The 11,352-nt window shown below is 42.9% G+C and overlaps 1 protein-coding gene and 1 long non-coding RNA gene across 5 annotated transcripts in view; both read right to left on the reverse strand.

Moving 5' to 3' along the window:
* LOC106576047 (ras association domain-containing protein 3) overlaps window positions 1-719 on the reverse strand; it is a 56,367-nt gene extending 55,648 nt beyond the window's left edge. The window contains exon 1 of one of the 2 annotated variants that reach the window (XR_006760104.1): window positions 125-719. Coding sequence is in view for 1 of the 2 variants with exons in the window: in XM_045699697.1 (XP_045555653.1) it covers window positions 125-623 (499 nt within the window). In the remaining variant the exon portion in view is untranslated. The remainder of the gene's footprint in view (window positions 1-124) is intronic. The other variant, XM_045699697.1, reaches the window with a different exon arrangement.
* A 337-nt stretch (window positions 720-1,056) lies between these two features.
* Window positions 1,057-11,064, reverse strand: LOC106576103 (uncharacterized). Of its 3 annotated transcripts, none has more exons than XR_006760105.1 (5): window positions 10,901-11,064; window positions 4,784-4,886; window positions 4,390-4,497; window positions 4,107-4,168; window positions 1,057-2,623 (listed from the first exon to the last, which is right to left on the reverse strand). It is a non-coding gene; the product is annotated as an uncharacterized lncRNA (long non-coding RNA). The 3 variants fall into 3 exon arrangements; XR_006760107.1 differs by having other exon boundaries at window positions 4,710-4,886; window positions 10,901-11,061; XR_006760106.1 differs by lacking the exon at window positions 4,784-4,886 and having other exon boundaries at window positions 10,901-11,035.
* Between the last annotated feature and the right edge of the window lie 288 nt (window positions 11,065-11,352).

An 11,352-nucleotide genomic window follows, 5' to 3' on the forward strand; every position in this document is an offset into this window, starting at 1 on the left:
TATTGATAAGCTTTATACCTTGAGACTATCTGTTAACCAGTATGTTGTCTGCTGTAGTAGATGATATTGGAGTTAAGACAGTCAAACTATCTCACCTGAAACATGACACAGTAGTAGAACTCACCTGAACACATCAGGGAGAAGCGGAGGATGTACTCGCAGCACACATCGCACCATGCGCCCGAAAGACCTAGGTTGAAGGTGTGTCCCTCCCCGCTCTCCTCCCTCGCCCGGGAGTTTCTCTCACTGGGGGAGAATATGGTCCTCACATCCGGGGGCTTGAACCCCCTTTTCCTACTGCCGCGGCCAGGGCAGCCGTTCTCAGCGGGGTTCATCACCTTCACCGGGCCCGGTCTGCTCTCCGGATCCGGTCTTCTCTCTACAAGGTTTGGTAACGAGTCTGCTCTTCTCTCGCTCCAGACTGCCTCGATGCTCTCCAGCCTGCGGCTTGGAGGAGAGATATGCCTCCGGACGGCTCTGGCCCCATTCACTTTCAAATGGTGCATACTGGGCGGGTTGAACAATTCCCCTCGACTATAGTCCACAGTCTTCGCCCTCTGTGTCAGTGGTGATTTATTAACGACATCCAGAGCTATCGGTGAGTACTTCCTACTTTGGTGCATGGTGTTACATTACCACGCACTCTCCCGAGCACACAAGCGACAGCAATGGTGAGTCTTGGGCGTTTCACAGGTGAGTTACAGAACAAGGTGTTTACCTGCATGTTGAAATCCACATTATGTGAATAAATGACACTGCGTCCTCTCTCTGACCTGTTTGTCTTCCTGTTGTCTTGTAAGCAGGTTGAGCAGGTGCAGGACATGGGGTTGGGTTCATTTCAGTACAGACCCCAAGAAATCCCCCCTCCCTCCATGAGTGACATACCTGTACAGGTATGCTGTGCATGATGATCTTGAGATTGCATTTCAATATAATTACCATTTTGGTCATAAATCATTTCACACAATGTTAGGAGTCTTTTCAGTATTTTTTTATTTTACTAGGCAAGTCAGTTAAGGACAAATTCTTATTTACAATGACGGCCTACCCCGGCCAAACCCGGATGACGCTGGGCCAATTGTGCAGACTCCCAATCATGGCCAGTTGTGAAACAGCCTGGATTCGAAACCAGGGTCTGTAGTGACACCTCTAGCACTGAGATGCAGTGCCTTAGACCTCTGCGCCACTCAGGAGCCCAGTAGATCTATTTTTATTCAATAAATTAATAACAAATCAAACAGTCACAAAGCTGTCTAAATCAGTGTTAACATTGAACACTATAATCATAACATGGAATTTGTTTAATTATTCTTAAACAAATAAGGCAGACATTCCATTGCATAGACTCTGCACACAGAATTACCGTTTGACCATATACCACTCAGAATTGTAGCACTTCCATACAGCATACGTAGGCTACAGTACCTGCCCCAGTCTTTGGTCCAGTCACGATTTAACCAGTGGTTCCATCTCTGGATCAAATGAGGACATGTCCTGGAGGTCTGGAATGTTGACATCTTTGGCAATGTTGCTTTATGTAAACATTATTTGGATCTGACAGTATAGGCTTATCAAGAATCAAGGTAAGACCCAGATGCAGACTGTCGAAGTAACCCTGTTTATTGTAGCAAACAGGGACATGCAAAGACAGGTCAAGGCAGGCAGGGGTCGAAAATCAAGGGTTAGGCAAAGGTACAGGACGGCAGGCAGACTCAGGGTCAGGCAGGGTTCAGTAATCCAGAGGTGGAGCAAAGGTGCAGGCTCAGGCAGAGATGTCAGGCATCGGTCAAAACCAGGAGGACTAGCAAAGCAAGGGTTGGAAACAATAGCCGCTGACAGGAAAACCGCTGGTAAGCTTGAACGAACAAGACAAACTGGCAACAAACAAGACAGAGAACACAGGTATAAATACACAGGTGATAATAGGGAAGATTGGCGACACCTGGGGGGAGGAGGAGACAAGCACAAGGACAGGTGTAACAGATCACGGCGTGACAAGGCTAGATCAATGGTACGCAGTCTCATCATCATCATTATTCTTACAATAAAAAATAAAGTAAATAACTAAATATAATGTAAAATTATACAAGTAAATAGGTTTCATTCAACAGATTTGTCTATTTTTTACATTCCTATAGTCCCAATTAAAATGTAACAAAAACACCTGAATACTGTAGTTTCATATACATTCTTATATCATATACATTTATAATTCAAAAGATGGAATGGGGCTTGAGATGAACAGTTTCCCTCATATCCTATGGCTCTGGAAGACAGTCATCTATATGTCTATGTACATGTTTCTTTGTGCAAAATCAATGTTTAATTGGGCATGCAATAATAGCAATACATTACCCTGAGTTGAAACTTCTCTAGGGGTTAGGGCTGGGGTTAGAGAGCTAGATCCCAATTATCCACCCTTTCCCGTCATAGATTTAACAATGGTGGGAACTCCCTTTAGCCAATAATTACGCCAATCAAATTCTGATCCATGACAGAAAATGCGCAAGTGCATACTTTGGGAAAAAAGTGTATAATCGGGAAGAAGACAATGGGGGTATAGAATGGGGAAAATCCCTCTGGCTCAGTCGACTTCCTCATCATCATTCACAAAAGCTTCCTCCTGTTGAGAGAGAAATTAAAACTGTATTGATCGTTGCTCAACATCTCACAAAATAGCATTGATATTTTTGTCAGCTGTAGATCATTGATAAGAGCAAGAAGGTGGAACTCCAGTACTATAGGCAATATATATAAATTAACAGTATCCTTTCAGTTGAGCATATTAGCTATTCGCCTGTCTACGGGAAGTTGATGCTGTTGCTATGCAACCTCTTGCTAGCTAGTTAGCATAACACATTACTAGTTAGACATTTTACGACTTCGGGTGGGTTCTTAAATTCAATCTGGAGTGCCAGCGTGCGCTTGTAAATTCAGAGCGTTTCGCTCTCGGAGCGAACACTGGACGCTCGTGCCGAGGAGTGGTGTTGATTTGAGCGTTCTGACCTTACTACAGCAGTCAAGCACCCAAGCTAACGTTGGCTAGCTACTTCCAGAAACAAATGAGACCACTCTGACCATTTTACTCACCCTAGCACAGCTGGTTAGGCAGTTTTCGTGTTGTCCAGAGCGTTTGTGACTAAATGTGCTGCTGGAAACAATTTAATAACGCTTTTTTTTGCCGACGTTTACTGACACCGGCCATATTCAACGGGTGTTGAGCGCTCGTAAATTCATTATTCTGCACTGCTCTGCGGTACACTCAGGCGAAATCGGAGTAAATAGCCAGAGCGAATTTACGAAAGCACCCGAATATCCATTGAGAACGCACAACGACTATAACATTTAGCTAAACAAATAATGACGGGAATAATCAATTCAATAAAACTATGCCACGGGTAGTTAGTTAGCCTATAGTTAATATACTGGCAAGTTTGATGTTTAAGTAGCCAACTAACATACCGGTACATGCTGTAATGACATGGTTCGTAAAGACAGCGTAGCTAACAAATTGTCAGCCAACATAACATGTAAGGTAACTTATTTGAAAAGTATTTACTTTATTACATTGGTCAACATTTTCTTAACATTTGTCATAATTATTTGTACATATTTTGCGCCATGTTCTTCAAATCTGAAAACACTGAGCCACGCCCATTTCCGGAAGAATTGCATTATGGGCCCTAAAGTACATATTTTGGCAAATTTAGTACAACATCCGGAAACTTTTGGCATACTAACTATATTCATACTATGACTATTAAGCATACTATTTTCTCAATTGACGCCACAAATAGTACAGTTAGTATAGCCTAGTGGTTAGAGCGTTGGACTAATAACTGAAAGGTTGCAAGATCGAATCCCCGAGCTGACAAGGTAAAAATCTGTCATTCTGCCCCTGAACAAGGCAGTCAACCCACTGTTCCTAGGCCGTCATTGAAAATAAGAATTTGTTCATAACTGACTTGCCTGGTAAAATAAAATAGTATTCAGACACAACTCCAGTCTTGCAGATGGACTACTATTATCTGTGTGTAGATTGACACCAAGTGGGCAGAGACAGAACTACACAATCACACTGGATCTACCTTCCTGCCATATTTTACCTCCTCATTGAGTTTGTCTCCCACTCCTCTCAGCAGCAGCCCCACCAGACTCTATATAGCATCTGAAAAGCAGAGATAGAAGAGGGTTCGGGGTAAAAAACAAACAAAGATGAGTTCAGGGTCATTCATTTAAGGCACATATGAAAACATTTTGAGACGTAAAATAAAAACGAGCGATTCTTATTAGATAAGTTCAGGTAGTCCCTCCCATTTTCAGTCCCTTTTCTTCCATTTGGTGCCTAATGAATACAACCCAGGTATGGCGACTGAGTCGGCCTTATACCTTCCTTTCCATCAGTCCCCAGGATTGAAGCTCCCTCAACCTCCAGCTCATCTCCACAATGAACCCAAAACAGACACACACAGCTTGGCATTGCTGTTCGCCATCTCCCTAAGCAAAAATAAACAAACAAACCACAACAGGAAGTGAGTGTATAGCTGCAACATCCTCCATTACACAAATGTGACAATATTGATGTGTAAGTTCTATGCAATTTAAAAACAGTTTATGAACGTATAATTTCCCAGAAGAGTGCAATGCACAGTCAGCCCTAACAGGACATTGAGAATGAGAATTTTCATTGCAAAAACATTAAAACAAACCTCTAGAAAGCAGCAACACTCATGTAGTGGTAAAGGACATAACTTTGATGCCAAAAAAATGGGAAGACAACAACCTTTTGTCATGTGACTTGAGTTTTCTCAGTTTGACAAATTACATCAAAGGTGGCAGGTAGCATATGTCACGGCTCCTCCTCTGCAGTGCAGGGGCGGTTCCTCCTGCAGGCAGAGGAGGGTCGTTAGTGATTGGAGCTGGTGTTGATTGGAGCCACCTGGGCTCAGGGTATTTAACAAATTGCTCCACCTCTCTCTCTCTCTCTCTCTCTCTCTCTCTCTCTCTCTCTCTCTCTCTCTCTCTCTCTCTCTCTCTCTCTCTCTCTCTCTCTCTCTCTCTCTCTCTCTCTCTCTCTCTCTCTCTCTCTCTCTCTCTCTCTCTCTCTCTCTCTCTCTCTCTCTCTCTCTCTCTCTCTCTCTCTCTCTCTCTCTCTCTCTCTCTCTCTCTCTCTCTCTCTCTTTTTTCCTCCTGGTATGATCCTGTTTCCTTTGTTGGTTTATTTAGCTTCCATTCAGTCATCCTTGCATTATGACATTTCCACACCTCATTCCTTTTTTCTTTGTTTAGAATTAATCGTTTTGTTTGATAATAAAGAACTTTTTGAATTGGCCTATACCGGTTGTTGATGTCCTCTCATTTTTGCCACAGGCTATGAGTCGGCCTGTGACACATAGCGGATAGGGCATTGGGCCAGCAACTGAAAGGTTACTAGTATGAATCCCCAAGGTGCCCTTGAGCAAAGCATTTGGGATATGCAAAAAAATATATATTTCCAATATGCGTATAATACACACTTGTAGCCTACATGTGTGAAATAGACAAATATAAGCACCCACCAAATTATAATTATTTTAGATACCAAATGTTTTGTCCCGAATGTCATAAATAGTAGGGTGTCCAATCAAAAAATTGTCCAATCACCTTGCTTTGCTACCTGACAACTTTATTTTTGGTTTTTCCCTCACTCAACTTTTTTCATTCAATTTTTTCACTCCGGATGCTTTATCTGGACGTGGTTCGTCAGGACCTCCATCAGCCGAAGCTAAGTAGTAACATTAACATGAGTCCCAGTTAGCGAGTATTCAAACTTCTCCCACATTTTCAAAAAAGCGACTAGTGACAAATCTAGCGAGTTTTTCTGGTGTTATTGGAGAGTTTTGGAGACTGACATGAAAGCACGTATCGTTCTTACTCTTCTCAACGAACAGAGGGTGCTGCCGTGGGCCCCATCCCCACTCCCGTCGCTGGTTGAAAACTGTTTTCTGCCCCTCCCAAAAGATAGAATTTGTAGATAATTGGCCCTCTTTCTGGGACTCACCCACAAACAGGACCAAGCCTGGCCTGTTGAGGAGTGACGGACTCCATCCTAGCTGGAGGGGTGCTCTCATCTACGAACATAGACGGGGCTCTAACTCCCCTAGCTCCACAATGAAATAGGGTGCAGGCCAGGCAGCAGGCTGTTAGCCAGCCTGCCAGCTTAGTGGAGTCTGCCACTAGCACAGTCAGTGTAGTCAGCTCAGCTATCTCCATTGAGACCGTGTCTGTGCCTCGACCTAGGTTGGCCAAAACTAAACATGGCGGTGTTCGCCTTAGCAATCTCACTGAAATAAAGACCTCCTCCATTCCTGCCATTATTGAAAGAGATTGTGATACCTCACATCTCAAAATAGGGCTACTAAATGTTAGATCCCTCACTTCAAAGGCAGTTATAGTCAATGAACTGATCATAATCTTGATGTGATTGGCCTGACTGAAACATGGCTTAAGCCTGATGAATTTACCGTGTTAAATGCGGCCTCACCTCCTGGTTACACTAGTGACCATGTCCCCTGCGCATCCCGCAAAGGAGGTGTTGCTAACATTTACGATAGCAAATTTCAATTTCCAAAAAACCCCAGACGTTTTTGTCTTTTGAGCTTCTAGTCATGAAATCTACGCAGCCTACTCAATCACTTTTTATAGCTATTGTTTACAGGCCTCCTGGGCCATATACAGCGTTCCTCACTGAGTTCCCTGAATTCCTATCGGACCTTGTAGTCATAGCAGATAATATTCTAATTTTTGGTGACTTTAATATTCACATGGAAAAGTCCACAGACCCACTCCAAAAGGCTTTCGGAGCCATCATCGACTCAGTGGGTTTTGTCCAACATGTCTCCGGACCTACTCACTGCCACAGTCATACTCTGGACCTAGTTTTGTCCCATGGAATAAATGTTGTGGATCTTAATGTTTTTCCTCATAATCCTGGACTATCGGACCACCATTTTATTACGTTTTCAATTGCAACAAATAATCTGCTCAGACCCCAACCAAGGATCATCAAAAGTCGTGCTATAAATTCTCAGACAACCCAAAGATTCCTTGATGCCCTTCCAGACTCCCTCTGCCTACCCAAGGACATCAGAGGACAAAAATCAGTTAAACACCTAACTGAGAAACTCAATTTAACTTTGCGCAATACCCTAGATGCAGTCGAACCCCTAAAAATTTTAAACATTTGTCATAAGAAACTAGCTCCCTGGTATACAGAAAATACCCGAGCTCTGAAGCAAGCTTCCAGAAAAATGGAAAGGAAATGGCGCCACACCAAACTGGAAGTCTTCCGATTAGCTTGGAAAGACAGTACCGTGCAGTATCGAAGAGCCCTCACTGCTGCTCGATCATCCTATTTTTCAAACTTAATTGAGGAAAATAAGAACAATCCAAAATGTATTTTTGATACTGTCGCAAAGCTAACTAAAAAGCAGCATTCCCCAAGAGAGAATGGCTTTCACTTCAGCAGTGATAAATTCATGAACTTCTTTGAGGAAAAGATCATGATCATTAGAAAGCAAATTACGGACTCCTCTTTAAATCTGAATATTCCTCCAAAGCTCAGTTGTCCTGAGTTTGCACAACTCTGCCAGGACCTAGGATCAAGGGAGACACTCAAGTGTTTTAGTACTATATCTCTTGACACAATGATGAAAATAATCATTGCCTCTAAACCTTCAAGCTGCATACTGGACCCTATTCCAACTAAACTACTGAAAGAGCTGCTTCCTGTGCTTGGCCCTCCTATGTTGAACATAATAAACGGCTCTCTATCCACGGGATATGTACCAAACTCACTAAAAGTGGCAGTAATAAAGCCTCTTTTGAAAAAGCTAAACCATGACCCAGAAAATATAAAAAACTATCGGCCTATATCGAATCTCCCATTCCTCTCAAAAAATATTAAAAAGCTGTTGCGCAGCAACTCACTGCCTTCCTGAAGACAAACAATGTATACGAAATGCTTCAGTCTGGTTTTAGACCCCATCATAGCACTGAGACTGCACTTGTGAAGGTGGTAAATTACCTTTTAATGGAGTCAGACCGAGGCTCTGCATCTGTCCTCGTGCTCCTAGACCTTATTGCTGCTTGTGATACCATCGATCACCACATTCTTTTGGAGAGATTGGAAACCCAAATTGGTCTACACGGACAAGTTCTGGCCTGGTTTAGATCTTATCTGTTGGAAAGATATCAGTTTGTCTCTGTGGATGGTTTGTCCTCTGACAAATCAACTGTAAATTTCGGTGTTCCTCAAGGTTCTGTTTTAGGACCACTATTGTTTTCACTATATATTTTACCTCTTGGGGATGTCATTCGAAAACATAATGTTAACTTTCACTGCTATGCGGATGACACACAGTTGTACATTTCGATGAAACATGGTGAAGCCCCAAAATTGCCCTCGCTGGAAGCCTGTGTTTCAGACATAAGGAAGTGGATGGCTGCAAATGTTCTACTTTTAAACTCGGACAAAACAGAGATGCTTGTTCTAGGTCCCAAGAAACAGAGATCTTCTGTTGAATCTGACAATTAATCTTGATGGTTGTACAGTCGTCTCAAATAAAACTGTGAAGGACCTCGACGTTACTCTGGACCCTGATCTCTCTTTTGACGAACATATCAAGACTGTTTCAAGGACAGCTTTTTTCCATCTATGTAACATTGCAAAAATCAGAAATGTTCTGTCCAAAAATGATGCAGAAAAATGTATCCATGCTTTTGTTACTTCTAGGTTAGACTACTGCAATGCTCTACTTTCCGGTTACCCGGATAAAGCACTAAATAAACTTCAGTTAGTGCTAAACACGGCTGCTAGAATCCTGACTAGAACCCAAAAATGTGATCATATTACTCCAGTGCTAGCCTCCCTACAGTGGCTTCCTGTTAAGGTAAGGGCTGATTTCAAGGTTTTACTGCTAACCTACAAAGCATTACATGGGCTTGCTCCTACCTATCTTTCTGATTTGGTCCTGCCGTACATACCTACACGTACGCTATGGTCAAAAGACGCAGGCCTCCTAATTGTCCCTAGAATTTCTAAGCAAACAGCTGGAGGCAGGGCTTTCTCCTATAGAGCTCCATTTTTATGGAATGGTCTGCCTACCCATGTGAGAGACGCAGACTCAGTCTCAACCTTTAAGTCTTTACTGAAGACTCATCTCTTCAGTAGGTCCTATGATTGAGTGTAGTCTGGCACAGGAGTGTGAAGGTGAACGGAAAGGCACTGGAGCAATGAACCGCCCTTGCTGTCTCTGCCTGGCCGGTTCCCCTCTCCACTGGGATTCTCTGCCTCTAACCCTATTACACTGGCTTACTGAGTCACTGGCTTACTGGTGCTCTTCCATGCTGTCCCTAGGAGGGGTGCGTCACTTGAGTGGGTTGAGTCACTGACGTGGTCTTCCTGTCTGGGTTGGCGCCCCCATCTTGGGTTGTGCAGTGGCGGAGATCTTTGTGGGCTATACTCAGCCTTGTCTCAGGATGGTAAATTGGTGGTTGAAGATATCCCTCTAGTGGTGTGGGGGTTGTGGTTTGGCAAAGTGGTTGGGGTTATATCCTGCCTGTTTGGCCCTGTCCGGGGGCATCATCGAATGGGGCCACAGTGTCTCCTGACCCCTCCTGTCTCAGCCTCCAGTATTTATGCTGCAGTAGTTTATGTGTCGGGGGGCTAGGGTCAGTCTGTTATATCTGGAGTATTTTTCTCCTGTCCTATCTGGTGTCCTGTGTCAATTTAAGTATGCTCTCTCTAATTCTCTCTTTCTCTCTCTCAGAGGACCTGAGCCCTAGGACCATGTCTCAGGACCACCTGGCCTGATGACTCCTTGCTGTCCCCAGTCCCCTTGGCCGTGCTGCTGCTCCAGTTTCAACTGTTCTGCCTGCGGCTATGGAACCCTGACCTGTTCACCGGACGTGCTACCTGTCCCAGACCTGCTGTTTTCAACTCTTTAGAGATAGCAGGAGCGGTAGAGATACTCTCAATGATCGGCTATGAAAAGCCAACTGACATTTACTCCTGAGGTGCTGACCTGTTGCACCCTCGACAACTACTGGGATTATTATGAACATTTAAACATCTTGGCCATGTTCTGTTATAATCTCCACCCGGCACAGCCAGAATAGGACTGGCCACCCCTCATAGCCTGGTTCCTCTCTAGGTTTCTTCCTAGGTTTTGGCCTTTCCAGGGAGTTTTTCCTAGCCACCGTGCTTCTACACCTGCATTGCTTGCTGTTTGGGGTTTTAGGCTGGGTTTCTATACAGCACTTTGAGATATCAGCTGATGTCAGAAGGGCTATATAAATACATTTGATTTGATTTGAAAAACGCATATTTTTACCAACGGCTAAAATTAATTGTTAATTGTTGTAGATACTTCTCTAAGAAAACCATAGGCCCAAACCTCATGTCTCTAACATAATCCGTTCAAAAATTATTGGAGTGGATAATTCAATGGAGGCCAGAAGAAAAAAAAGAGGTAAAAAATCAGGTAAATAGTATCGCGTCAATTACGCTGGATGCTGTGCGAGAATTAAGGCAAACTGACAGGCTCACTGTTGAACTCATCACCTTACTTCTCGAATCTGGAGGACTTAAAACAATATCGAGCTAAGATATATATCGACTTTGAGACATTACATGTAGTATTTTCATATTTTAGTATACGATTTTCATATTAATGCGAAATTCCCGTTAGGAAGATTCTCACAAAAACAAGCATATCTCTGAAATATTATCAATGTTCACTACCAGGCGCATACTGGGAAACTGGACAGTAAAATTTTCACGATGACAAAGTTTTAACAAAGTTTAAGTTATTAAATTGGCACTTACTTATTTATCAAATAAAAAGCTAGGCCTACTTACGTGTACTACGCCTGCGCCAGTTGGCGAAGTATTAAGTTATAAATTCGCGGTGAATGAGCGAGTGTTCTTCTGATTCTTAAAACTCTCGTTCTGCCTGCTGTATGTCGGACTGACTCCCAGTGGTTATTTATAACCTGTCTTCCGTAAACATCAGAGCAGTGTTTTAATGTGGTCGAAATTGAAACCAAATTGGTCTGTTGGAATGACAGAGTTTTTTTTAACTACATGTCAGAAACTCCAAATAGTGACACGTCAACCCAGTGATAACAGTTAGTCAGATTATTTAGAAAAACAAAGCAATGATACTTCTATTTGATCTATTCTTCTAAATTGATAGTTATTCAGATATTAGGACACAATTGTACAATCTGGTGGGGTTTGGAATATTCCTAATGTCTATCAAATGTATCCCCTTCCAAAAAGAATACATACTTTAACTGCTCGCCAATCTG

The sequence above is a fragment of the Salmo salar genome, chromosome ssa17 (assembly GCF_905237065.1).
Source record: "Salmo salar chromosome ssa17, Ssal_v3.1, whole genome shotgun sequence".
Classification (NCBI taxonomy): Eukaryota; Metazoa; Chordata; class Actinopteri; order Salmoniformes; family Salmonidae; genus Salmo; species Salmo salar.